Source organism: Fusarium graminearum, chromosome 1, assembly GCF_000240135.3.
Source record: "Fusarium graminearum PH-1 chromosome 1, whole genome shotgun sequence".
NCBI lineage: Eukaryota > Fungi > Ascomycota > Sordariomycetes > Hypocreales > Nectriaceae > Fusarium > Fusarium graminearum.
Genome location: NC_026474.1, coordinates 6,815,477 through 6,842,869, shown reverse-complemented (window position 1 = coordinate 6,842,869; position 27,393 = coordinate 6,815,477). Strand labels below are relative to the sequence as shown.

Sequence of the window (27,393 nt, the reverse complement as noted above, 5' to 3'; positions counted from 1 at the left end):
CTCATGACTGCTGTAAACCTGCCTGGGGTCAACAGGAACAACAAACATATGATACACACGTCGATACAAATTGATGTTACCGAGGTGTTCAAGAAGGAGTGCTGGTCGAATGAGGTAGTCGTCATCGTAAGCAAGATCCAGTATGCCCAAAGAGAGCTTCCGGTCAAACCATTCCCCTGTCGCTGGGTTGTAAATGCTCACAGTACAAGGACAGATCCACAAATCCATTTGTATAGCAGTATCGGTCAACTCTATTGGAGTGATAGAGCCCATGAAGCCACCCTCAAAGGTTCTGCTCATCCCTTTGAAGACTCTACGACCAAGAACGTGAACAGGTTCATTAAAGACAGAAGGTAAAGGTGCCAAGCACCCGGGAATACGGCCAAATGACGCATGGTTGATGCCACCACGCCATAGAAGAATAGATTGATCTTTCGACTGCCGGACTATCGCTTCTTGAAGTCGCAGGAAAGCCTTGTCTCCTTCTCCATAAAGCATGGGCATATTTAAGTTAAATAGGCCAAGAAGACAGTAAGCAGAGTCTTCCTTGCGTGTTGTGATACGCGACGAAGCCCAACTCATCTTGATAGACACTGTAAACGAGTCAAGCGTTTGAGGCAGTGTGTCAAGCGCTGTGCAAGTCACACAAACACCATCGCGGACCGCAGGGTAAGGTTCAAGACAGTGGCATCGAGGCTCGTCGAATAACTGAGGCCAGATACCTGTTTTATGACAAAGGCGATCAAGAAGCTCGTCATCTCTAGAGCCAAAACTGATCCAATATTTGTCGAAAAAGATAACACGGCGCGGAGCAATGAGCTCCTGTAATGTCCATCCTCTTGTGAACCAGCGGCTAGAAAAGAATGAAGTGTCTGATGATTGAAGACGAACGAGTTTCCCAGTAGATATTTGGGCAAAGTGATATGAGAAGCTGGTATCGAAATCACTCAAGAAGACGTAGCACAAGGAAGCTTGCTGATACCATTTGAACATGGAATTTATGGCCTCGGATAATTCTGCGCTGCTGGTCTTGTCGATGCAACATGTGTCGATCCAGACATAGTCATAGCCATTCCTTCGAGCCTGTGCGCAACATTCTTGGACCTTGTAGAAAGCCTCGCGACGTTGGAGATTTTCAAGTGGCTGTTGTGTTATGTCTTGGAAGGTGATTTCCTCGTTTCCCCATGTGTGCGATAGGATGGTATAGGGAGGGATATCAGATTCAGCGCCGTCGAAACTCTGGAGCCGAATAGTGTGCGCGTTGAGTAGTCGCATGTTTGTGGTGTTTGACAGGATCTAGTTCTAATGTAAGAACGGGACGAAAGCGAGGGGTCATTTGTATTGAAGCCGAGTCCTTCGTGTTATCAGACGAGGCTTCCAGGAAGGCGTTTTGCGTGTAGCCCTGCGGCTGAAGACTATTGGTAGGCTGTCATTGCCCCAGTTCATCGCTTCTATTGGCAAACCCAATAGAGCCCAAGGCAGCTTCATTTCAGATAGTTTGACGAAAGGTGGGAGTCTTGAAGTTGGACTTGTGTAAATACAAAGGCGACTGCTAACCTAGGTGAGAAAAGCGCCGCTGCTGCTTCTTGATTGAAGGAAGAAGGAGAGAAAGTTAATCATGTACGGGAGCGGAGCGGACCTTCCCCAGATAATCTAGGCATCTTGGCATGGAAGGACCCTTGAATGCGATCGCATTCGTGAGCGGGTCCACTACATATTCCTATTCTCACCAACAACAACACACATCAGACGGGGGCAACCGGTATTACAAACATACATAATGGATTCGACGTTATTGTTCCACGGCCTTGAGAGCCTATATAAGCCCGTCTATGTTTCTCGTTCTTTTTCTTGTTGCATACATCGTTTCTGCTTTTCACTCTAAAAATCATGTCACAAATAACAACCATGGCAACCAAGACACTCGCGCGACCTGATGAGCCTGGTGTCCATGCTAGAGATCCCAGATCATTACACCCTCAAGACGAAACCAGCAAGATAGTAGGGAACTCGGCCTCTATCCCAAGCGATAACAACGAACCCCCTACCAACTCCAATGAATTCGAATCTGCGGAGCACAGTTCCAAGAAGAGCCTGGTGCAAATCGCAACAGTGATGGCCTCACTCTGTGCCTGCGTCTTCCTTGCTGCCCTCGAAGTAACAATCGTCTCGACTGCTCTTCCAACTATCGCCGCTCACTTCACTTCTGACTCAGGCTACACCTGGATTGGCACATCTTTCGTCCTCGCGCACACTGCCTCAACACCTTCATGGGGAAAGATTTCCGACATTTGGGGAAGAAAGCCCATTTTACTCATTGCCAACGTTATTTTCTTTGCCGGCAGTCTTCTGTGCGCTCTGGTAGATGATCTGGCAATCTTCATTGCTGGGCGGGCTATCCAAGGGTTGGGCGCTGCAGGTATGCAGACGTTGGTCAATATCTGTATCGGCGATATGTTTTCGCAAAGGGATCGAGGCTTATACTACGGCTTGACATCAATAGTGTGGGCAGTCGCATCTGGTGTTGGTCCAATTCTTGGCGGTGCTTTTACTGTTCGACTGAGGTGAGTAGATATCTTCAGAAGAAAGACTGCATTCATTGACGTTCAACAGCTGGAGGTGGTGTTTCTGGATCAACTGTGAGTCCCTTATACGAATCTTGCACTTCAACTGACACCTCTAGTGCCTATTACTGTCGCGGTATTCTTTCTACTTGTTCTCACTCTCAGACTCCCGTCTCCAAACACTCCCGTATGGGCAGGCCTAAAAGCTATTGATTGGCCAGGCAGTTTCCTTATCGTCGGAGGGACTTTGATGTTGCTTCTAGGGCTCTATTTAGGTGGAGTCTACGAACCCTGGAACTCGGCGACAGTAGTCTGTCTCATTGTCTTTGGAATCATCACAGCATTGTTGTTCGTATGGAACGAGTGGAAGTTGGCAGAGTATCCCGTGATACCAGTTCACCTCTTCAAGACTTGGTCATCTTCGGCAGCATATGCTGTCACTTTTTTCCATGCTTTTGTGTTTATGGGTGTTGCGTATTACTTCCCCTTGTACTTTCAAGCCGTTCTCTTGGCAAGCCCACTCCGCTCAGGAATTTATCTTCTCCCATTTATCCTTTCGATCTCTATTTCCGCAGCAATTACTGGTATATACATACAGTTTAGCGGCAAGTACCTTCTCGTCTCACGCGCTGGGCTGGCCTTGATGACTTTAGGGATGGGGCTCATGATGAACCTAGGCATGGATTTGAACTGGGCGAAAATGATTACCTTTCAGTTATTAACTGGCATAGGTGTTGGAATGAACTTTGAGGGCCCCTTGTTATCCGTTCAGGCTGTGGTACCGCACGAGGATGTGGCGGCAGCAACAACCTCAATGGGTTTCACCAGAACTATTGCAACAGCCATATCTGTCGTCATTGGCAGTGTTCTCTTTCAGAATGAGATGAAAGGAAAGAACAAAGCACTTCTAGGCGCACTGGGTCCTGAGCTCGCCAGAATGTTTGATGGGGCGTCTGCGTCTGCCAATATTGACTTGATCAATACACTTCCTGCTGAATCGCAGCTTATCGTAAGGGCCGCATTCTTTCACTCTCTTGACAAGATGTGGATTTTGGTTAGTTGAACCATGTTATATGTACTCACTCTTGTTCTGACAGTTGATAGTATACTGCATTCTCGAGCGGTGGGCTGTTGCTCAGTTTCTTTATGAAGGCTCAGCACCTGAGCAAAGACCACAACGACGCACATCTGGGCATTGCCAAAGATTCGAACGTAGGTGTTTCGGAAGAAGTAACTACAATTTTGACAGAGAACGACGAGAATCACGAACTGAGACATATCCCAACAAAGGCGAGAGGTGCGCTTCCAAACTGATATGTCGAAGGAAGTTATCTAGTGGTTAGCAGAAAAGTTGGCCTCCTAAGTCTTAGGTCATAAAAATAACTAGTCTAAGAAGCATAGTCTAAGTGACCTAAGCTGCCCTAATAATTTTGTCTCTTATGCTCCCAGTGGTCAATTTTTCTGATACCCTGAGGGTTGTTTTGGAGAGCCGTTATATTGTCGTGCTTGGACATAATCTCACAATCATTTGCGTCTTGAATGCTGATCTTTACTAGTTGTTCCCATCGAATATACGATCAGTAGGATGTTTATTACCCAAGCACTTCATATTCAACACAGTGTACTAGAAGTATTCGCACTTACGCATGGACGTCTCGACCCTATTCTTGAGCAACTGAATTGTCAAGTATTTCATCAACAACCTGGAAATGCGATCAGTTTCATTATTCGGAACCCGAAGCTCCCTACTCTACAGGATCAGATGAATCAGTAACCCGATATTTTGAAAGGTCAACGCTTGCGCAGCAAGCCATAACCACCGCGATGAATAAGTCATTTCCCTCAAGTCCCTTGACCGTGAGGAATGCTTCAACACTCGACAGTCTCTCAGATGCCCCTATCACAAATAAAACGGACGATAGTCCAACTATTCCTTTACTTCAGGACCACCGGGGAAATTCCGCATCCAGTGAAGTATCGATGCACCAAGAATTCATCGACAATGAAGCGGCAATAAAAACATTGGCTAAAATCGACCGTACCATTATTCCTCTTCTGTTCATAACATACATGTTCAATTTTATGGACAAAGTCATATTGTCTAGTGCAGCTGTATTCGGGTTAAGAGAAGACACTGTATGTTTGGCCGTTTGATATCCGCACATTGGTACTGACACTGTCTGAGCATCTCAAAGACCAACAGTACAGCTGGGTAGGAAGTGTCTTCTACCTAGGCTATTTCCTTTGGACTTATCCAACTACCATTCTTATTGCAAACCTTCCTGCTGGAAAGTATCTTACAGTCAATACGATATTCTGGGGCTTGGTCGTCGTGTTTACTGCTGCCTGCCAGAACTTTGGCGGTCTCTTGACTATGAGGTTTCTTCTTGGCATTGCCGAAGCGACAATAACACCAGGCTTCATGTTCCTTACTTCAACATGGTATACACGTGATGAAATGCCGACCCGTGTGGGAATATGGTTTTCAGGCAACTCTGTTGGGGGATTAGTCGCAAGTTTGCTGGCTTTCGGAGTCGGCCACATTGAGAGCACGACAATACGACCTTGGAGATGGATGTACATGATACTAGGCACCATGACCTTTCTGTGGTCCATACCCTTGTTCTTCCTCCTCCCTGATAACATATCAAAAGCCGCCTTTCTTTCACCAGAAGAGAGGAAGATTGCAGCGAAGCGTGTGTCCACTTCTGGCACCGGAAAGACTGAGGGTACGCGCTGGAGATGGGACCAGTTACGCGAGTGCTTAGTCGATCCAAAATCATGGTTCATTGTTGGAATTGAACTGTTTACTCAGATTCCAAATGGTGGCTCTCAAAGCTTTGCCAACATCGTTGTGGCATCTTTTGGGTTCACTAACTTGCAGTCTACATTAATCAACATACCGTACTCGCTTCTTTCGGCTGGCGTAATCGCAGGAAGTGGCTATTTAGCTGGTCGCTTCCGTACGCTGAATTGTCTCTTGATTATTGCGGTAATTGTACCCTGTGTCATCGGCAGTGCTGTCATTTACAAGCGGAGCCATGTACCTCAAAGCCTACACCTATTTGCTTACTTTCTTCTTTCAACCGGCTCTGCAGCAATGCCTCTCACTATGACCCTCGTGCAGTCCAACTACAGAGGAGTCACCAAGAAGATGACGATAACAGCCATGTTATTTGTCACGTATTGCCTGGGAAACATGGCTGGACCACATTTCTTTCTCAAGTCCGAGGATCCGCTATACGAAACTGCGTTCAAGGCGATCACGGTTTGCTACAGTTTGGCCATACTTTGCGCTTTGGGTTTGCGGGTTTATCTCAAACGGTTGAATGCAAGTCGCACTAAAGAAGAGGGTGTTGTGGGAAGTGCTGGCTCGGGAGGGTTTGCGAGAGAATGTGCTGAAGAACAGAGCAGTGATCTAGCAACTGATTCGGAGGATGTCACGGACTGGCAGGTTATAGGATTCAGGTATAGGCTGTGACCTTGGACATTCCTCAGGGTATCAGAAAAATTAGCCGCTAGAAGCATAAGAGACGAAATTAGTAGATCAGCTTATGCTACTTAGACCATGCTCTTTAGGCTATTTATTTTTGTAACCTAAGACTTGGGAGGTCAGCTTTTCTACTACCCAGTAGACAGTCTACATCGGAGTGCGAGGTAGCGGTCGCTAAATGTGTGTTGTAGTAACTCAAAACATGGACTGGGATGCCTACGTGAGTTAGTATCTGCAGGTGAGGTACTTTGGTGGTCATCAGATTCGGTACAGTACCATCCCGCGGCAAGTTTCTAGGCAGCAACGACCTTGGAAACAAATATAAAGACGTTTGTTTCTTCCATTGAACTTTGCAATATGCTATACATATTAACTACCTGGGTAAGGATACTACTAAGGTAGTCAATCATTCCAACATCAGTTCGTGAAGCTGGCCGACTATGTAAGGTCACGTGCATCTCTAGCCGAACGTTTAGCCGAGTCCGTCAAGTGGCCCCAGATTTGGAAGCATCAAAGCACCCACTTCGAACTTTTGACACTAAGGCGAAAGTCCAGCTCTCTCCTTCTAGACCATCTTTGTTAATTTTTGTATTTCATCAATCTCTGATCGCGCAGCATTCGAAAATGTCGTGGAGAAATCAGGGAATCACCGGTTCCAACAACATCCCTCTGGGAAAGCGACGCTTTGGGGACGAGGAAGAGGAGAAGTTTGACGGTGGCGATGCCGCTGTTGATCGCGACCTGAAGCGAGGACGCGACCCTGAGCCTCGCAGCGAAGCTGATGGGCCTCGACGACGCAAGAAGCGAAACAGATGGGGTGATGCATCCGAGAACAAAGCCGCTGGCCTCATGGGCTTGCCCACTGCTATTTTGTCAAACATGACAAGCGAGCAGCTTGAGGCCTACACGCTGCATTTGCGAATCGAGGAAATCTCCCAGAAGCTACGCATCGACGATGTCGTCCCAGCTGACGGCGACCGGTAAGTAATCATTCCTCTATTTTCGTCTCTTCCTTACTGACCAAGGATAGATCTCCTTCTCCCGCTCCTCAGTACGACAACCACGGCCGACGTATCAACACACGAGAATACCGATACCGCAAGCGACTCGAAGATGAACGACACAAGCTTATCGAGAAGGCTATGAAGACGATTCCTAACTACCACCCTCCTCAGGACTACCGCAGACCTACAAAGACTCAGGAGAAGGTCTACGTTCCTGTCAACGATTACCCGGAGATTAACTTCAGTATGATTGCTAACCCTTTAACCCTACTTACCAATACTCTGTCCTTGTTTTTTGTTTTCCTTTTGGAGTTTGATCAGACTCGTCAACACACATTCTGTGTTGTGAGGTCTGGTCCTTCGTCGAATGGACTAACCCTTTGCCCGTCCATCTAATCTTTACCAATCAGATACTAACAATAGCTCTCTCGTACTAAAGTTGGATTACTTATCGGCCCTCGTGGTAACACTCTGAAGAAGATGGAGGGAGACTCAGGTGCCAAGATCGCCATTCGTGGCAAGGGCTCCGTCAAGGAGGGCAAGGGTCGTTCTGACGCCGCGCATGCCAGCAACCAGGAAGAAGATCTGCACTGTCTCATCATGGCCGATACTGAAGACAAGGTCAACAAGGCCAAGAAGCTCATTCATAACGTCATTGAGACTGTAAGTACATTTCCACTCTCTGCAAGGCTCATACTAACACATTTAGGCTGCGTCCATTCCTGAAGGCCAGAACGAACTCAAGCGCAACCAGCTCCGAGAACTCGCCGCCCTCAACGGTACCCTCCGAGACGACGAGAACCAGGCTTGCCAGAACTGTGGCAAGATCGGTCACCGCAAGTACGACTGCCCTGAGAAGCAGAACTACACCGCCAGTATCATCTGTCGCGTCTGTGGTAACGCCGGCCACATGGCTCGCGATTGTCCCGACCGCCAGCGTGGTGCCAGCTGGCGCAACACCGATGCTGCAGCCCGTCCTGCTGGTCGTATCGGTAGCGGAGATGCCGTTGACCGTGAATACGAGGTAAGCAATGCTCGATTCGTTACAATCATACAATGCTAACAAATTCCAGCAACTCATGCAAGAGCTTGGTGGAGGTTCTTCTGGACCTCCTGCGCGTATCGAGGCCGGCCCTGGCGCTCAAGATAACGGCAGCGCGAAGCCCTGGGAGCGAGGTCCTACCGGCGGACCTGCACCATGGCGCAGCCGTAACCAAGATTCTAACGAAGGAGGATCGGCAGCCCCCTGGGCCCGCGAACGCGGTGGTCGCAACCAGGATAATGCCGCTGGTAATGGCGGTGATAGCTACTACGGTCAAGCATATGGCGGTGCTTCAGGTGCCGCTGCTCCATGGCAGCAACAAGCTCCTGGAACCCAGGCTGGATATGGCGCCTATCCTGGTTACGGTGCATATGGCGCTGCTCCTGGAATGGCCGCTCCTCCTGGCCTTGGTGCCGCTGGTGGTGCCCCTCCACCTCCTCCTGGTGCTCCTCCTGGACTTGGCGACATTAATGCTTTCATCCAGCAGTATGCTGGTGCAGCACCTCCCCCACCGCCGCCCTCTGGCGACGCTCCACCACCTCCTCCCAGTGATCAGCCTCCTCCTCCCCCACCCCCCGGTGCTTAGATGAGGCTAGGCCAGACCAGGATGTTTGAGGATGGAAGTTTCTGACAATAGTAACCCCTCGACTATGGACCAAAGATTGTTCTGTCAAACCTGATATTAAGATGGAGAATAAGGGATCGTTTCTAACGTGGCAGCGACTAACCAGTACAAGCCAAGCTTGTGTTTCATTCACTGCGTATCATGAGTGTTGATGATCGAACCATGTGTTGCAGCTAGTTATAGTTCATTTCGAAGCACAGGACTAATCGCGTAGGCAAAGTGTATTTGATAATTCAGTCGATTTGTTTATATGGTGTTTTGTGTCTTGTGTGACTTGCTCTCCAGTGAAATGAATGACATGCTTGCTGTAGGTACTAATGTACCTAGATTAGAATACCCAGTTTATGCACGTCGATAATTGATGCAGCTCATGCATGCTTATAGACCCCGCATTGCAGCAGAGTAAAGTAGAGTACTGGCGTCATTGTATGGACGTACCTTGAGAATTCCCGGAACTGGACAAGGAGCTTGGGCCATGTGACAGCAGCAGAAGCAGCAGCGACGCAATCGACAAGAGTTGCCTCTTCCTCTTCGAGTCCTACACTCAGTACAAACTTCATCTCGTCTTAATACTCGATACTTTTAATTCTGCTCATCAGACAAAGGCTCTTGTCTTGCGACGCGTTGTGGAAGTTGCGCTCGTGAAATTCCTAGAGTACCTTCTTCTTTTGCTTCCATCCCGTTAACAAGCGTCATCTGATCCAGTCCAGTCTAGTTAGATCCTTGTTCCAACTGCCTGACTCTGTCTCTCTCTCTCCCTCACTGTCTTACCTCTCAACCTCTCTTTACTTTTCTTCTGCGTGCTTTGTTCGTTTGGACTGATACGCGTCAACTTGAATCCTGATAATGACCCTACAACTATAATTATTATTCGCGCCACCTAGACTCTTTTCTTCACTTCGCGACACACTGGCGCGTCGTGTATACGATTCGATTCAGATTACCTCAGCGACAATCCCAATCCATTTTCCATCACCATGAGGGCTAAGAACCCCCTTGCCTTCCGGCCAGGGCCTGTGACTTTCTGGACTACTGTCATATATATCGCCCTTTTTATTCCTCTTATATGGGTTCACGAGACTGTTCCTGCGGCTCCCGCCGATCGCTCACTATATCAAGGTCTCAACCTCACCGAGGCCTGGTTCGATTTGCAGGCCATCAGTAGCACTTATCATCCCTACAACAGTCACGAGAATGACCGAGTACGCCAGTTTCTTATCGACCGCACCAAGGAAATTCTAGACCGAAACGATCTTTCTTATACGACCGAGAGTATTGGTGGCGTAGATTGGTACTCGAGGTCAGTGCCTGGGTTGCTCAACGACGGACGTTTGTTAACACTTGGTAGAACCTCTTCTTTTGGAAACCCAAACTCCGTTGATACGCCCCAAGAGACGGTGCAGGCTAAGCCTCGTGGAGCCACTCTCTTTGACGACAGGACCTCCAATGTCTCTTGGACTTACAACACCGCCAGGCGCATGGGCTCTAACATCTCCAAAGGAACCTGGTTGGGGCAATACTTTGAAGGAAACAACTACTATGTCTATATCCACGGCACAGATGACCCCGAAGGCGAATGGTGGCGGGACGAATCCAAGTATAAGAAGTTCCACGGCCAGGGAGGTGTTCTCGTCAACTGTCATTTTGACTCGTAGGTGGTCCCCATTCATGATGTGCTTCATTGACTTACAACTGCAGCGTTTCCACTGGATATGGTGCTACCGACGATGGAATGTCCTGTGTCTCGATGCTCCAGCTTTTGAGCTACTTCACGCTCAAGGGACGTCAGCCCAAGAACGGCATCGTTCTGCTCTTCAACAATGCCGAGGAGGATGGCCTTCTTGGCGCTAGAGCTTTCGGTTACAGTCCTCTGTTGCATTTCACCCATACATTCGTCAACCTCGAAGGCGCTGGAGCCGGAGGCCGAGCTCTGCTTTTCCGTACTACTGATTTGCAGGCTGCCAAGGCATACTCCAAGAGTCCCCATCCGCTAGGATCTGTTGTTGCTGCCAATGCTTTCGAACGAGGCGTTATCAAGAGCGCCACCGATTACGAGATCTTTGCAGACATATTTGGGCAGCGTGGACTTGACATCGCATTTTATGCCCCTCGTGCTCGCTACCATACCAACCAAGACGACGCCCGACACACATCTGTTAACAGCATCTGGCATATGCTCTCAGCTGCACTCGCTTCGACCGAGCATTTGTCCAAAACAACCGGTACCATTTTTAACGGTGACCGATCTGATGGCAACTCCGATCTAGTTCAGAATGGAAAACAGGCTGAGGGCGTCTGGTTTGACATCTTTGGCGCTGCATGGGCCGTGTTCGCACTTAGGGGACTCTTTGCATGGTCGTTGACACTCCTCGTTGCCACTCCTCTAGTTCTTATGGCCTTTACGTATATCCTGGTACGCAACGACAAGTACTACTTCTTCGCTCGTGACATCAAGATGCACCATGACATTAACGATGATCCGGTCACGTTGGGTGGTTGGAAGGGCTTCTTCCGGTTCCCCTTTGCGCTTGCCTTTGCTGGAGGATTGACCATTGCGGCTACACTTTTGGTTGCTAAGTTCAATCCACTGATCATCTACAGTAGCGGTTACGCTGTGTAAGTGACCTTTTCTCATGACCGAACACAAGCTAACGGATTCCAGGTGGTCCATGACCTTGTCTATCTTTTACTTCTCCTTCTGGCTCATCATGCGAGGGTCGGCCTTTGTCCGCCCAAGTGCCCTTCACCGAGGTTTCGTGCTGATCTGGCTTTTCGCTCTTGGATGGGGTGTACAAGTTGTCTGCGCCGTGGCAGAAGACCGCATGCACATTGGTGCCCTATATGCGACCGTGTTCTTCCAGTCAGCCATTTTCCTGGCACTTCTGATTTCTCTATTGGAGCAGTTTGCGCTGCTTAGCAAGCACGACTTTGCCCTCCAGCTACATGATGCTCATCAGGCACGCGATGTCTCGAGCCGCGGAACTGAGCAAGAATCTAGACACCAACCAGAAAACGAACCTGCCCAAGCTGAGGCCGATGATGGCGAGGACGAAGATGGAGATGCCACCGAGACAACGCCACTTAGAGCTGGCGAGTCTGGCTACGGTTCCAACGCCCAGACATCATTCGCAAACACGTATCGCCGTTCGGTTGCCGACACCTCGCCTGCTCCGCCTAGTATGCGACGATACCAGCCTTTCGAACACGAGCAGAGCTGGTCTGGACGTCTTCCCACATGGACTTGGATTCTCCAATTCCTCTTTTTGGCCCCGATCCCTGTAATTATGTTTGGCAATCTTGGACTAGTTGTGATGACTGCTACCCAGATGACGGGCACCGATGGAGGCAGTCTTCTTGTTCCTGTTTTGTCTCTGGGTATTCTCAGCATCTTCTTGTTGCTGCCACTCACACCTTTCATGCACCGAGTCACCCATCATGTACCAATGTTCCTGTTTTTTGTTTTCATTGGCACATTGATCTACAACTTGGTAGCATTCCCGTTCTCTGATAACAACCGCTTCAAGTTTTACTTTCAACAGGTGATTGATCTGGATAACGGTACGGACACAGTCTCTATTGTGGGAATCGAGGAGTACGCGCGCTCTGTTATCAACTCGCTGCCGAGTACAACTGGTCAGCAGATCAAGTGCCAGCCAGCGGTTGGGCGGGATCTAACGGACTGTCAATACGACTCTTCTTCTCTGACTCCCAACTTGTATAAGGACAAGTCGCCTAAGCAGTTGGTCTCGATCGAAACGGTCGACGGTAGCAACGGATCGAGAGCTCGGCTTCGAATTGACGCTGTTGATTCCAGACTTTGTTACGTTCGCACATCTCGACCCATCTACGGATTTGCTGTTGATGGTGCGAGTGCGCGAGATCCTCGCTTTGGAAAATTCCCTTCAGAGGGTTTCAGCAGCGTTCAACTCTGGCGACGTGATCGCGATCGCCCTTGGACCTTGAATCTTTACTTGAATGAGCGCAACGCATTAGCCTTGACGGAGTCAGAGCAAGAAGAAAGTGAGATGCTGGTAGCAAAGGCTAGATCGGTAGAGCAAGCAGCAGGCTTGGAAGTCACAGTCAGCTGTGCCTGGAGCGATGCCAACACCCCTGGCACGATTCCTGCTCTTGACGAACTTCTTAAGTACATGCCCACTTGGGCAGCAGTCACCAAGAAGAACGTGGGACTTGTGGAGGTTCGAAAGACTCACAAAGTATAAGTAATGGACAGGAGGAAACGGACACGACATGTATGACGGGAACCTGAAAGAATTGGCTGAATGTATCGCTAGAGTGGTCTATGAGTGCGAAAGGCCTTGAAGCATGGTGCTAGCCATGGACAGGGAAGGGAGTTTGGGATTGATTTGTTACGTTGGTTCGGCCTATTGTTTATCGTTGAGTAACCTGCGTGCCGTAAAGAATATGATTGTTAAATATCATCAAAGCATCAATACTGAAGCCCTCCCACTTGCAACGACATAACATCAAGTACGAAACACAATTGTATAGTCCACAATTCTCTGAGAAATGAGAAATGCGTTGTGCCAATCTGTAACTGACTTAGCCATCTTGCGAATGACTACGTATGTGTCCAGTGATTGGATTATTCATTCATCATCCCCAGCTACCAGGTAACTCGGGTCCAACAAACTACGCAATCGCACCCACTCACGCTTTTGCCTCTAACACCAAACCTTCACTCCGAGAGCCTCACATACCCTGGTAGAACAACATGGCCCCTCAAATATGGCTACCCTCCGAACGCCCCAAAGCAGTCGGGCAAAAGGCCCTCATTTACTACATATGTGGCAACCCGGGTCTTATCGAGTACTACACCGACTTCCTCAGTAACCTACGTGGCCTGCTAGATAAGATGGAGAAGAACACTGCGTACGACATATATGGTACCAATTTGCTCGGATTCAGTGACGATGACCATGAGCCGTTCAATTCGAATAACAAACCTTGGGGTCTTGATGGACAGGTCGAGGGCATGTACGACAAGGTCGCGGCAAAGGGAGAGGGTTACGACTTTGTGATACTCATGGGCCATTCTGTTGGGTCATTCATCGCGGTTGAGATTTTCCATCGACACATGAACAACCCAGAAAGAGCGCCGCATCTCAAGTTACGACATGGGTTCCTGCTGTTCCCCACGCTGACGCACCTCGCTCGTTCGTCCAACGGCGTGCAGTTCGTGTTGCTACGTCGCATCATTCCCTTTCTCGACACTGTCGCATCGCTTCTCGCGCGTCTACTCCTCGGTTTACTAAGTGTAGCCAGCGTTACGTGGATTGTGCAACGCCTTCTGGGCTTTACACACGCAAGCGCAGATGTCACGGCGCGGTGGCTGAAGAGCAGAGATGGTGTGTTGCAAGCAGTTCATCTGGGGCTGACAGAGCTGGAGATGATCTGCGAGGAGAATTGGAGTGATGAGCTTTGGGCTACGGCTGGAGAAGAGAATGGCGTGCCAAGATTCTTTTTGTTTTATGCAAAGAAAGATCATTGGGTTCATGATGCAGAGAGGAAAGGCATTACGGAGAGAAGAGGGCATATGGCAAGGATCGCGGTTGATGAGGGGGATATCCCACATGCATTCTGCACGAGACAAGGTAAGTGGAATTCTCCGAGGTAATTTGATATTGGCTAACAGGTTCAGATGCAAGTTTGGAGGTTGCGAGGAAAGTATGCGAGTGGGTTAAGGAAATCGACGGACACGAAAGCGAATGAGAACAAGAACTCTCTTGCTCCAGGCATGTCTTTCAAGCCTCGTCTCGTCACAGCGCTTCGAATGTAGTAGACAGTGATCAATAATTAGACGTGGACTGTGGACACTGGTGCTGGTTCTGGTGCTGTGATTGCATATACGAAGCTGACGATGGGTTCAAGACACATGGCCACCACTTAAGCATAACACGCCGTCTTCTATTGGATCTCGATAGAAAAACTAACTTCTCAGCCACAAGAATATTTTGGCTTCTCACCCCTTGTCTATTTTCAGCGTCACATCGGCTGTCGGTTCCCCCGCACTACGCCAAAGAAAAAGATCGAGGGGGGACGGGGACGCGTAAGGACTATGGCCTCTTGACAGACCAACAAAGAAGGGCCTTTCGGGATGCGGTCCAGAAACGGAACGGCTCTCAATGCAGACAAACAGACGTCGACCACTGGAGGCGGAGCTAGCCGCTTGGAGAAGGAAACATGGGTGTGGTGAAAGAAGTTGGAGGTGGTGAGTAACTGCTCAATGATTGGGTTACCTAGTCCGATGACAGTTCTAGTACGATCGAAGTGGTGTGATCACGATCTGCAATCAGGTACTGAGTGTGTTGTTTATTCGTGATGTTGACAACCAGTCCCAGTCAGGTAGCATTCATTCAATTGCAAAAACGAAAGAGGGAGAGAAGTAAGGTAATTGTCACTGGTATATTCGCTTATATTCATTGTGGTCAAAGACCATTACTATTAACCCGTGAATCGATTCCCGATAGCGTTTCCAATTCTCATACACATAATCAATATCGTCCTTTCAACTTTAAAAAAACAATGCCTCTTACCCCGTTCGTCTCACCAGATGCACATTGGCTGTCCAGTTCGACTACTTGAGGAATTGGTCTTTTCATAACTGACAAGCTGGTTCCTTAAACTCCTTTACAGAGCAAGGGCAGCGAAAGCAGCCATGGCGAGGGCACCGAGACCCTTGAGGCCAGCAGCACCGTTGGCCTGCTCGGGACCCTTGGTAGGGGTGGCAGCGGCGGGGGTGCTGGTGGCGGGCTCCTCAGCAGCGGTGGTGGGAATGATGGGAGCGACAGTGGTGGTGGCAGCGGCGGTGGTCTCAACAACCTCGGCGCTGGTGGTGACAACGACCAAGGTGGAGGTGGCAGCGGCGGTGGTGGTGGGCTTCTCCTCCTCGGCGGTGGACTTGGCCTCAGACTCCTTGGGGGGGTTCTTGCAGAGGTTCTCGGTAGCGGGAAGGACCTCGTCTTGAGATATGTAGTTAGTATATGATGTAGATCATGAGATATGAAGGAGGGACTCACTGATGGCAACGTCGGTACCACACTCGTCAATGACACAAGAGGTAGCCTTGGATCGGACAGCGCTGAAGCCCTTGCAGACACAGGCGAGGTCGGTCTTGTCACAGCTGGTCTCGCTGGCGATGGCCTTGTCGAGGCAAGGAATGGCGCACTTGGGGACGTCGGCAAGAGACTGAGCCTGAGCGGCAACAGCGGCGAGAGCAACGAAAGCGACGGAGTACTTCATTTTGAATGTGTGTTTGTTTGTTTTTTTGTTCTTGTTGGTTGATAAGGCGAGATACAACGAGTGTAAGATGCAGTGTAAGAGCGAATGGATGAGGAGGAAAGAAAAGAAGACTCGAGTAGATGGATGAAGATGAGGCTTTATGTAGTTTATAGATTCTAGTCAACAACAAGTCGAATCAGGTACGACAGGGGTGTATGTCTGTGCGGGTTTGGTAGCCGTTGGTCGATTTCCAGGGAAGAGAGGTAGAGAGAGGAACCAGCCTCTTCTCTTAGCTGCAGCTGCAGCTACAATTGCATGAGGTGTGGTCGTCTTGTTCTTGATTCTGAAGCTATTACCATCCATGGAAACTAACCAAGTGTGGGTGGAGTATGGAAAAGTGGTCAGGTCAGGTTAGTCCCCCAGGGTATCAGGTTAGTGGCATGCGACGAGCCGGGCCAGACTAGCTCCTAAGAGAGTAATGGCCAATAGGAGATAAAAAGAGCAACAGGGAAACCCAGTATGAAGAGGGGGTGGTTATTAACAAAAGGCCCCAAGGCAAGTTGTATGCAAATGATTGAACAGCAACTACGTACGCTTCTGGCCTGTCTATTCCTTTCAAGTAACGAGGCCAACGGCGTCTATTGCCGAATTCGATACACACATCCGAGTAGATCGACGAGGGGGGCTCGGATGAGAAGGGAAAAGTCTGGGGGATGCGGAGAGAGCGAAGTTGAAGTGCAAGCAAGCAAGCACAGGGCCTGCAGAGACACAGAGACTGCTCTCTGTACATACCGGCATAGTTGATACAACAGCGCAGAGATTGAAAGAGGCCATTCTTTAATGACTCAGGTAGATTCTATAATTGCCCACTTGGGAATTCCCTAGATCAGGTACAGAGGGTTCACTAAGGAAAGGGGCTGCGGCTAGTTGAGGAAAGCTAAATGGGTACTTGGTTTTACTAGACGCAGCTACCGCAGCAAAAGTCACAAAGTCAATTCCATATCGGTGAAACCCCTTAACTTAGCAGTGAGCACAGAACTTCTAGAGGTCATTGATGAATTAGATGTCCGATGGGCGGGTTCTATATCCGAGACATGTTTCCACTCGATGCTCAGTAATCCTTCAGCGATCAGTATCTGAAGGTCAGAGCACACATGAAATGGTCCACTTCAGGATATTGGATATTGGTTCCCTCTTGCTAGCTGAAGATATTGAATAATAGCTATGGATCTCTATTGAGAAACGTGACTCGATTGTGCTATGATATTTGGCTACTGAAAAAACAAGATTTGAAGTACGGATACCCTCGGGGACTTGTCCTGGATTGGGTCACATGCTGACCGCAAGGTTATATTAGATCCCATGGAATATGTTAGAAGCCCGAGGGCCGATTGCCGGAACGAGATGAACTAGAGCCGTTGTCAAACATTGGTGAGTTGGATGGCAAAAACAGGTTCTATAAAGTTTAATGAGCTGAAGTTACAGCATACCAACCACTACAACTAGAAAATGGAATGGTACGTCAAGAAATGCAGGAACAGAGGGAACAAAAAGGCTGCTAGTTTTTGATTTGATGGAGAATATATTGAGATCGACTCAAGTTCAAGTCAGATGGCGAACAGACTTGAACTTGGCTTCAAAGGGAAGAGTCTCAAAGCTTGAATGGTATCATGAATGCAACATTACTTTTTTCCTTTAACTACTATCCCTTTCATATGTGATTATGATCTGAATTGCAAAGAAAACTTCATTATTCTCATCAATGCTGTAGAACTTGGCTACACTCCTTTGGTCATGGTGCCAACCTCCCCGCATCATGTCTCTCTGTCCATACGCCTCCACCATCAGAAACAAATAACCCCGGTAAACACACCCACAACGGGAATAAAAGACCCTGTCACTTGCCAGGGATCGAGACTGACTGCCTTCCTACCATGGACAAATGCATTATTACCTACTCAACCGCCCGCTCGTTCTCGACCGCCACGCCGAGGACTCACATGGGAAAAAGAGTCAAAGGAGAGAAAACCCACATGTCCTGCGGCACTGTGTACTGCTTGCCTGTCTCTGCCTCTGATCTGAGCCAACTCAGCTGTTGCTGGGGAATCTCAGTTCGAATCGACTGATGAGATGGCTAGATGGGGGAGACGAGGACAAGGGGCCATCCATCGCATCGTCTATCCGCCGTTGCCGACTTGGCAAGCGTTACTAGCGAAACCAGGGTTCATGTTGTCTTTTTCGCTTCTGTTCAGCAACAAAGAACGAACCCATAGTATCAAGTTTTGATATTTTTTTTGGTGTTTTGCAAAACCTACTATGTGTGAGCTGAGATGCAATGCAAGGCATAACCTTTCACAAGAACACGATCTAATATCTTGACATAAACGCAAGTGCATTTCCTCATGCATAAGTTCTCAATTATATACCACACACGTAAAAAAGGATGGTGACGAAAAGACACCTATTCCTCCGAGATGAGGCTTTATTGCAAGGTACAGAATGTACTTGACCGGCACAGCAACGCAGTAGGGTAGGGACCAACATATTTTTTCGTCATGTCAAATTGCAGTCTTACCAGGTCTAGGATTAAAATAGCCTCAAAGGAAAGGCTGGAGGGAAGAATGCAACCATCTCAGCTCAGGTTTGCATACAGGGCCACTTTGCGTTGCCACACAATTTTAACCTCGCGGAACTACCGACCGTAGAAAAGGGAAGGTTGGCCAAGTTTACTATTTAGACCGAGGGTAAAAGATGAAGCATATGATGGGATCTACATTCAGCTGCTCTTAGGGTGAGAACAAGACAATGCAGTAATCTCCGATACTGAAGTGCCGTGTCGACTAAATACAGAATGCCCACAATCCTACAGACAGCGACAAAGTCCCATGTTTCCTTGATCTGCCAGTTTTCCTACATGTTCAACCCTTGAATTACCACCAATCACGACTGTTCACTATCCCACATTCTCTGCCAGAGTGAACCCCTGTCTCTTGGCGCTCAACGGTTAGCAATAACGTCATTGCAGCCGTTCCAAGAATTACTATAACAGAAAGTTCAACGGCTTTTTCTCTAACCAAGATCACGGATAGATCTTTAGTGTGACGTACGTCGAGACTCGGCCATGTGAGTCTTGTGTGCCCCTGTTCGAGAAGGGTCTATGAAGCATGGTGTGACGCAGAGGTTAAGCAAGATCTTGAGATACTGGAAGTTGGCTACAGGGTATTATCTCTGGGCGTTGATGTAATGGTGAATGAGTCGGGTTTGGCAGGTTGGTGTACATCAGCCAAGGCTGCTCAACAGGACACTGACCTATCTTGTGGTTGAAGGAAGCCGAAACAGGAATATACCTCATAGCGATGACACAGTTGATCAAGAGGATGCTACGGTAGCTATGTCCTATTGCATTCCAGTGAGAGTTCTTACCTTGACTTGTATGTACCTTGATTGACTCAGCTATCACCAGTATGCATACAAGCAATATACAGTATTGCAATGCAAAGCAAGACCGCATCCAGACAAACAACTCCCCACGCATAGTAGTATGCTCTAAATACATGATCCAAAACTGGACACAAGCTGCACTCAACCCAATCGTCGATGATGTCGACAGACCTCTCGGTCTTCAGCCTCTGCAACTTGTAGGACCTACTGCAGAGGCCGAAAGAATACGCCTGACTAAAGTATCGGGACCCTATCTGGCACAATCGCAGAACCATCGCATAACACACTTATAAAGATCTGGCCGGTGCCGTTATCATCGATATTTATATGTACATACTGACGGCCTGTCTACCCGGGACCCACCCCGAGTTTGAGACACAAAATGCCCGGCGACGGCGCCGAAACCATCGGCCTTTGCATCCACTCATCTCGGAAGGCTATTGCAGCTTGTCGTATCGATAACTTGAGCTTATCGTGTGATATAGACTTGTTACAGTCCTTCAACATCCGCCACAGTCTTAGAGATGCCATTCCTAAACAGGAACTTCCGCATCTAACCAATATCCCTCACCAGGAACAGAATTTCTCTTCTCTCCTCTTCTAGCATGCAAATATGTCATAATCAAGGGTCGTTTCAATGTTTTGTAATCCAAAAGATGTCAAAATTTGACTAAGTGGTTGAAGTTCTCTCGCTTGGACCTTCTCAGCTTCTCCAAACCTCCCCCGACTTCTCGGTCAAATCCACTTTATTCGAAGGCTGTGAACCAACCGTAGAGCTCGGAACTCTCCAGAGCCCCCAAGAATGGCTTGGCAAGTAACCGTGGGGAGTAACTCCGCATCATGACGGAATCATCCAACAGTTTGGAGTAATATCTAGTTCATGTGAGTGTTCTCATCGACCATTTATAAAGAAAAGAGTGTCCCACTTGTGATATCGTTCATCATCTTTAAGTAATTCATCTAAATACAGTCAAAATGAGCGGAAAGACTTTCAACGTTGGTATCGTGGGATATGGGTAAGCTCACCTCATTATCATGACATCTCACCACTTCAATCAGCTGACTCAAATAGCATGTCCGCCAAGATCTTCCACATCCCCTTCCTCACTCAGACTCCTCAGCTCAAGCTACATGCAATTGTCCAGCGATCTCCCAAGGAGGGCAACTCAGCGCCTGCTGACTACCCCGACATCAAGCACTACACAGACTATAAGCAGCTCTTTGCCGACTCCGATGTCGACCTGATCATCATCAGTACTCCTCCCAACAACCACTTTGAACTCACAAAGGCTGCTCTCAAGGCCGGAAAGCATGTCTTGACTGAGAAGCCTTTTGTTCCCACCTCTGCCGAGGCCGACAAGCTCATCGAGATTGCCAAGCAGAACGGCAAGCTCCTCATCGTTTACCAGAACCGACGATGGGACTCTGACTTTGTCACCCTCAAGAAGCTCATCTCTGAGGGTACACTGGGCCGTATCTTCCAGTTTGACAACCACTTTGACCGTTACCGAATGGTTCCTTCCAACAACTGGAAGTTGGACTTGCCTCTCTCTCAGGGTGGTAGCGCCCTTTTTGATCTGGGAACCCATCTTATCGATCAGGCTTATGTCCTGTTTGGCAAGCCCCAGTCTGTCCACGGTCGTCTCCTATCTCAGCGCAGCGGCAAGTTCGACTTTGAGAACCCCGATGGTGTCTCAGCTGAGCTGACCTACCCTGATGGTCTCATCGTCAACATCCGTATTAGCGTTCTTAGTGCCGAGCTTGAGCAGCCTCGCTTCTGGGTCCGTGGCACAAAGGGCAGCTTCCGTAAGTTGGGTCTTGATACGCAAGAAGATGCACTCAAGGCCGGCACAAAGGCTACCGACGAGGGTTTCGGAAAGGAAGACCCTGCGCGATACAAGTTGATTGTCGTTGACGAGAATGAGAAGGCCAAGGAACAATCTCTATCGTCAATTGAGGTCCCTACTTACAAGGCATTCTATGCTCAGCTAGCCAAGGCCGTCGAGACTGGAAAGGAAGAAGATGTTCCTGTCAAGGCCAGCGAGGCTCGGGATGTTTTGCAGATCATCGAGGGTGTTTTCGAGAGTGCCAAGACGGGCAAGGACGTTACTTTTGCTTGAAGCATTTGCTAAGATATAATGAATTTAATGAAGAATAAGAAAGCCAAGTGTATACTGCGCTGCGCTCCTTCCATTATCCTGCGGTTGCGGAGCATCTTCTCCGCAGAATGACCTATTGTGAGGAAGGCACAACAAATGTTAATCCTATTGGCATTCTTAGAGGGAGGAGGTCTAAAGATTTCATCTTGTATCCTCGTGTTTTTGACTCTTCCCTCTGTTTGGGCGTCTTTATCATTGAAAGCAACATCATATACACATCAATCATTCATTTTGATATCTGCCACCCGTCCCATACACTATGACGAGAAGCCGTACGAGGCTCCCCCGATACTTATCGAGGCTGTTCTTCCCAAAAGACAGCTTTGAACCGCCATCGCCGATTTCTTCTCGACGAGTTAGCCCACCCATCCAGCCTTCATGCCATCGACGTCGCTCCTCTAACCTGAACGATCTTGAGAAAGGTTGCTGCCCTGTGGCAGCTTCGCAGTCACAACAAACAGCCCAGGGAGTGCGGGATTTCAAGAAGAATAATTGGAACGGATCCCTCAGGTGGCTCAGACTTTTCATCCAACTTTGCGTTAACCATCATCGTGACCGCGATCATCACCGGATAGAGGGAAAGTTTGCCCATCCGGAGGGTTCCAGGCACATCAACTAGGAACTCGGGACTGCTGGGAATTGCCGACGTTTGGCCTTTCAATTTATCGCGGTGTTTCTATGGTCCATGTTCGTTACGACTTGGTTGACTCAGGCTGCATACGAATTTGCAGACCAAGCACCAGGGGAAATGCCTGTACGCAGGGCTTCACCAGACGGTAGTGCCACTGGTTTCGAAGGGGCATTTGAAGGCAGGAGCATCTTTCGAAGGGTTGCGGATACCAAGAATCGCTCCAAGTTTCTCCCCTTCTTCTTTGAAGTCTGCATTGTCGGTTCAGCCTTTTCCATGGCTCAGGGCCTTATCACGTCTGCAATCCTCCCCGTCGTAACGTCGAAAATGAAGCTAAAACTTCTCAGTTTGCGAGGAGCACGAGTCGGAATGGAACGCGTAGGGCACACGGCCACCACAATAGCGACATCACTTCTCAAAAGCACACAAGTTACTGATCCTGTCAGAGTCAGAGATCTGATAATCAATCGGATCGAATATGAAGCACGGCAAAAGATACTACAACGCCGTGTTTTGTGAGTTCTCCTCTCGGCCAGCCTAAAGTCCTGACGAATAACCTTTTATTTTATTTTATTTTTTTAGCAAATGCCTCGCGTTACTAACGGCATACCCCGTTTGTATATTGCACGAGGGAATAGACAATAAACGTTACGCAGATGTTGACAGCCGCTGCGAAGAAGCCGCACTTCGACTCACGAGGATGCACCCTATCACGCAGTATGATGGTCTGCCACAGCCTTCCTCACAACCGCGCCTGGTATCCCAATTTCCCCTGGAAAATAATATGAACAGCGAGAAAACCCATTTCTTTGAGACATTCTCATTGGAAATGGAAATGGAGTTCCGTACTTCGAACTCAAAGAACAAACCTCCGTCTTTGACTGCTCAACGGGCCATTACTAAAATTCGCATGATTCTCGAAAACTTGATTGACGAAGATCAATTGGATGCTTTTAGATCCCCTATCGTTCGTAAGTGATCATCCTCTTCACAGAGATCGCGATTCTCATCATAATAGGTGAGAACATCGATGTCATGGCCATATCGGGCCGCGAGTGCCTGGTCTATTCTTACAAGGATGCAGTGCCTATTGCTTTCTTGCGGGTCTTCAAAGGCATTGCAAGCGTGATGTTATTTGCAGTTCCTTTGTTCATTAACATTGAATGGAAGGGCATGGTACTATCGAGGAGGCTTTGCTTGTGTCTTCTGATCGGGTGTGTCGGCGCTGCTGGGCTGACCATACTCAGCGAGGTTGACTGTATGTGGAAGGCTTTTGATAAAGGGATGAATTCGTACGCATGGTCGCTGGGTATCGCTCGAGAGATTGACAAACTATTGGAGGAGCCAGAAGACAGTATACTACATCATCGGTACGGTGGTGAGCTAAACACAAGTATAAGAAAGCACAGATATAATATTGGGTATGACGAAGTTTGCCCATTTGGTCAAATGGACTCGCCTCTTCCAGAGATCAGCTCTATGGACTAGACTAGCAAAGAACAGAGAGATAAACCACTGAGCCTTAATATATTAGAATAAATCACTTGGAAGTTTGACCCAAACCGCATAAACAAATTTGCCTTTTATGCTGCAAGCAGCTAACGTTTCTAATACCCTGCAGATAGAGTAACGACACCCGCTAAGAGGTAGTTTGAACTGTATACTAGACAAGGAAACACATGACATCGAACGCGTTGTCATGTCTCATAGCCTGCTTAGACAGCTTCCAGTGTGTATGAAAGTGAGAGTGTCAAGACCACGACTTCAACATGACATAAAGATTGGGCGCGAAATCATTTAGATTGACCATAGTACTAGAGTAGGTATCCTAAAGAGCAAACCATGCAACCCTTCCAATTCAAGTATAGCAAAAAGACGAGCCTCAGACTCATCGTCTATTCAACCGAGATATATCCCCCTCGCAATGCATTTCCTCAAGAACATGCTTCAAAATGAATAAATAAAGATAAAAATCAACAACTCCAATACGTGGTATATATATGTATATATTATTCCCGTTTGTGCAAAAAACTCTTTCATTTTCTTTTCTTATTTTCAGATTTAAATGGCGAGGATGAATCCTGCTAACGCTGCAATAGCGACGAAGGCGCTGCTGGCCATCTTTGTTGCAGAACTCTCAATTTGAATCTCGTCGCCAATGAACTTAGGGTCGTAGACACCGGGATCACTGCTGTCGATGGTGCCATTCCAGCAGTAGTTTGTGAAGCACTCCTGGCACTTTTCGGGCACGGTGTGGTTTGTGCGGTCGAAGCTGCGGGCGAGCATGGCGCAGCCAACACAGACGGGCCAGTTCTCGTCGCGGGTGCCGTTAAGCATGGTGGCGACAGCATAGCCGTTTTCGATGATGGCGGAGAGCTCAGAGGAGTTGACGGTCATTTGGAAGGTGGAGATGTTGGAGGCGTAGACGTAGGGGTAGTTGGGAATGTAGACGATGAGAGGAGTGGGCTCGGTCATGTTGGTAGCGTTGCAGCCGAAAAAGGTTGGGCGGGTGTTGAGGCCCAGGTTCAGGAAGGTGTTCTTGTCGGGGACGGGAGGGAATGATGAGCCCTTGGAGATGTTGGTAAGAGAGCGCTCGTAGGTGGCGATGGGAGATGCACCATCAGGCCAACTGAATTCGGTGTCGGCCGAGGAGTCGAAGGAGAAGACAACGTCAACCTCACGGTCCTTTCGGAGATGAGGGTAGTAAGGGATGTTTTGAAGATCCTCACCACCGTCAACAAGAGTGAGGCGCTCAGATTCGGCGCTTAGGTTCTCATCGGGGTTCCAGCCGTAGAAGGGGTTAGGGGTCCAGTCAGCGATATCGTTGTTCTCATCACCAAGAGCATCGAAAACAGCAGTTACAGCTTCGATGGCAATCTTGGGAACACCGTCGGGGACGTAGTTGTTGTCGTCCTCGTTCAAGTATAGAACAATTTGGTTGAAAAGACTGCTGGAAGTTCCCATGACAAAACCGGCGTTATCGAAGCCAGCAATACAGGACTTGTCCTTGGGCAGCTTTCCCTTGTCGAACTCGGAACCAACATACTTGAGAGGAACGAAACCCTCAAGGACGGGGTCGTAGGAGCCAAGCTCCCAGGGAGTGAACTCGAAATTGGTCGCGTTGAGTGAGATGATCTTCTCGTTGGGCGCACGACCGTCAGCGACAATGAGAGGCATAGGGGCCTTGCCCTCAGCGAAGTCGGGATCATCAGCGATGGAAGACCAGGTGTATGCAGGACCACCATCTGTTGCGTTGATGAGTTGGTACGAGAGCATGCGGCCCCAGTAATCAGTGAGCGATCGCTCGTAGCCAGCATCCTTCTTATCTGATATGGAGTCGAAAATGGTATTGTAGTATTGAACCAGCGAGTATCGCTCGGGACCCTCCAGAATCGACTTCTCCAACTGCCAGAGACCAGGATATTGCACGCTGTCCTGCACAGAAGTGAAGTTGTTCATCATCAAACTGCCGACGAGCCATCCACCACCGGAAAGACCTGAGAGATATGTCGCACTTTGCAAAAGACCACCGAGGTTTCCATTTTTATCGCTACCGTCGGAGCGAATATCCCAAGCCGCCAGTGCACCAGCACCACACAACATGGCACGATAACCACCACCAGAGACGGCGAGACCAATGTTTGGCAGAGCTGTTGCGTTTTTCTCGACATCCTTGAGATATTCTTCGCTGTTGAAACCGGGAATCGCAATTCGTTTCAAAAGGTCTCGAATAGGGGAGATGGTCTCGTTTCGGCGCTTGGGAAGCCAGTCGCGCTCCATGCTCGAGATGGAGGAGCCATTTCGAATGGTCGGGCGCGTGCTCGGACAATCGACTTCGGCGGGAACATAACCGTCGGGAGCTTGGGGAGTGCCTCGTTTTGACACAGATCGGGGAGAGAAATCTGAGTTGGAGATGGCGACAAAGGCGTCGTCGACTGCGATTAGGTTGCGGTTAGCCTCGATCCAGGACCCGTAATCAGGTGAGAAATGACACCACATGACAATAACCTCCATGCGCCTCAAAATATAACCATGAAGTGTGCGAGCGCACGCGACCGCATAGAAGTTTCGACTTACTGGATGGTCTGGCAGCAACGGGTTGCAGGGCGGCGCTGGCTACCAGCAAAAGGGCGAGGCCCGAAGAGATAGCCATATTAATTGTGGCCTCGGGCAAGATAAAAAGAGTGATGAGAAGACGGTAAACTAATAAGATTCTGTAAAGATACCAAAAGGAACGAAGTCGATAAGTTGAATTGGTACTGTTGTCGATAAATCGGTTCGAGAACGGTTATGCGATCGACGAAGATGTTGCGGAACAAGACAAGGTTGGTGTTTCACAGTTGGATGCGTCCAAGTGGCAAAGGGGAAATAAAAAGAAATGCGATATATATAGTACGAAACAAGAAAGAATGAGAGAAATCCCTTTTAAATGAAGAATAAAACGAAGAATAAAAAAAAAGGGAATGCTAAAATGAAATCCAAGAAAGCGCACGAGGGTTGCTTTACTTGTAAGAGAGAAGGGGAAGGATTCGATGTGGGGTGCGAGTTTGATTGGAAACGGTTTCTTGTGTTTTTGAGATCCGTGCTTTTTTACTTTTGGCACTTTTTAAGCTTGAAGCATATATAAATGTCTAAACAATGGGTGAAGGGAGTAAGCGACTGTATATAAATAACAAGACAATTACTCTTTTATTTCTCCATTCCTTTTTCTAGTGTCATCAGCCGCCGAGGGCACCAATTTCTTACAGGCGCCCTCAAAGTCCAAAGTCCCTCTGTGACTTGAACGCCAAGCCTTGCCCAGCCCTGCGCCGCCTCTCTGAGCTGTATCGGTCTGATGCAATGGTACAGCCTGTGTGACTTTAGAGTTGCACTACAGATAGAGGACGGTTATCGTTGAAGATAAGCTCAGTAGAACCTTGAGATGCTACAATTAAACGTTGATACGCGTATGTTGTCGTCTTGTTCGTTCCATGTGACAGGCATGACCTTTTGCTCTCCATCTACAGCTCTACTGCCCGAGTACTAGGTTCGTCGTTTACAAGTGACAGTTAGAGTAGGGTCCGCTACAGGGGCTCCAGAACATCCTTCCCGTATCCGAAGCAGCCACTCACAAGCCTCAAAGCCGTTCCAGGTACACCCGCTACTTCATTCTAGCGGATTATGTCCGCTGAGCTGAGCCTCGGGATGGAATGACCTCA

The 27,393-nt window shown here is 48.5% G+C and overlaps 8 protein-coding genes across 8 annotated transcripts; 5 read left to right on the top strand and 3 right to left on the bottom strand.

Annotated features, from left to right (window-relative positions):
- Positions 1 to 1,908: 1,908 nt before the first annotated feature.
- On the top strand, positions 1,909 to 8,979 carry FGSG_02080 (uncharacterized protein; the record flags this gene model as incomplete). The annotated part of the gene is made up of 15 exons (XM_011319653.1): positions 1,909 to 2,419; positions 2,504 to 2,564; positions 2,614 to 2,639; positions 2,684 to 3,618; positions 3,662 to 3,776; positions 3,814 to 3,861; positions 4,321 to 4,700; positions 4,768 to 6,018; positions 6,204 to 6,237; positions 6,456 to 6,499; positions 6,673 to 7,037; positions 7,088 to 7,305; positions 7,501 to 7,724; positions 7,771 to 8,085; positions 8,135 to 8,979. 15 exons carry the CDS (start codon positions 1,909 to 1,911, stop codon positions 8,687 to 8,689), a joined length of 5,082 nt encoding a protein of 1,693 aa, XP_011317955.1. The 3' UTR covers positions 8,690 to 8,979.
- A 726-nt stretch (positions 8,980 to 9,705) lies between these two features.
- Positions 9,706 to 13,323, top strand: FGSG_02079 (uncharacterized protein; the record flags this gene model as incomplete). Its single annotated transcript, XM_011319652.1, has 4 exons — positions 9,706 to 10,028; positions 10,077 to 10,379; positions 10,427 to 11,344; positions 11,391 to 13,323. The coding sequence occupies 4 exons, from the start codon at positions 9,706 to 9,708 to the stop codon at positions 12,946 to 12,948; spliced, it is 3,102 nt and encodes a 1,033-aa protein (XP_011317954.1). The 3' UTR covers positions 12,949 to 13,323.
- Positions 13,324 to 13,460: 137 nt separating this feature from the next.
- FGSG_02078 (uncharacterized protein) lies at positions 13,461 to 14,458 on the top strand (the record flags this gene model as incomplete). Its single annotated transcript, XM_011319651.1, has 2 exons — positions 13,461 to 14,340; positions 14,382 to 14,458. The coding sequence occupies 2 exons, from the start codon at positions 13,461 to 13,463 to the stop codon at positions 14,456 to 14,458; spliced, it is 957 nt and encodes a 318-aa protein (XP_011317953.1).
- A 649-nt stretch (positions 14,459 to 15,107) lies between these two features.
- FGSG_02077 (uncharacterized protein) lies at positions 15,108 to 16,191 on the bottom strand. The gene is made up of 2 exons (XM_011319650.1): positions 15,766 to 16,191; positions 15,108 to 15,708 (listed from the first exon to the last, which is right to left on the bottom strand). The coding sequence occupies exons 1-2, from the start codon at positions 15,986 to 15,988 to the stop codon at positions 15,377 to 15,379; spliced, it is 555 nt and encodes a 184-aa protein (XP_011317952.1). The 5' UTR covers positions 15,989 to 16,191; the 3' UTR covers positions 15,108 to 15,376.
- A 2,706-nt stretch (positions 16,192 to 18,897) lies between these two features.
- FGSG_02076 (uncharacterized protein) lies at positions 18,898 to 20,080 on the bottom strand (the record flags this gene model as incomplete). The annotated part of the gene is made up of 4 exons (XM_011319649.1): positions 19,617 to 20,080; positions 19,277 to 19,363; positions 19,075 to 19,179; positions 18,898 to 19,007 (listed from the first exon to the last, which is right to left on the bottom strand). Exons 1-4 carry the CDS (start codon positions 19,681 to 19,683, stop codon positions 18,898 to 18,900), a joined length of 369 nt encoding a protein of 122 aa, XP_011317951.1. The 5' UTR covers positions 19,684 to 20,080.
- Positions 20,081 to 20,383: 303 nt separating this feature from the next.
- Positions 20,384 to 21,528, top strand: FGSG_02075 (uncharacterized protein; the record flags this gene model as incomplete). The annotated part of the gene is made up of 2 exons (XM_011319648.1): positions 20,384 to 20,424; positions 20,481 to 21,528. 2 exons carry the CDS (start codon positions 20,384 to 20,386, stop codon positions 21,526 to 21,528), a joined length of 1,089 nt encoding a protein of 362 aa, XP_011317950.1.
- A 787-nt stretch (positions 21,529 to 22,315) lies between these two features.
- On the top strand, positions 22,316 to 23,683 carry FGSG_02074 (uncharacterized protein; the record flags this gene model as incomplete). Its single annotated transcript, XM_011319647.1, has 3 exons — positions 22,316 to 22,710; positions 22,778 to 23,166; positions 23,214 to 23,683. 3 exons carry the CDS (start codon positions 22,316 to 22,318, stop codon positions 23,681 to 23,683), a joined length of 1,254 nt encoding a protein of 417 aa, XP_011317949.1.
- Positions 23,684 to 24,256: 573 nt separating this feature from the next.
- On the bottom strand, positions 24,257 to 26,348 carry FGSG_02073 (lysophospholipase 2; the record flags this gene model as incomplete). Its single annotated transcript, XM_011319646.1, has 2 exons — positions 24,257 to 26,130; positions 26,273 to 26,348. The coding sequence occupies 2 exons, from the start codon at positions 26,346 to 26,348 to the stop codon at positions 24,257 to 24,259; spliced, it is 1,950 nt and encodes a 649-aa protein (XP_011317948.1).
- Positions 26,349 to 27,393: the final 1,045 nt, after the last annotated feature.

What these genes read in the sequence shown, in the direction of transcription:
- FGSG_02077 (XM_011319650.1), bottom strand. Translation starts at nt 15,988, where the DNA reads ATGAAGTACTCCGTCGCTTTCGTTGCTCTCGCCGCTGTTGCCGCTCAG. An exon ending in TGGTACCGACGTTGCCATCA is followed by an intron (nt 15,709 to 15,765) that starts GTGAGTCCCTCC and finishes ACATATCTCAAG; the next exon opens with ACGAGGTCCTTCCCGCTACC.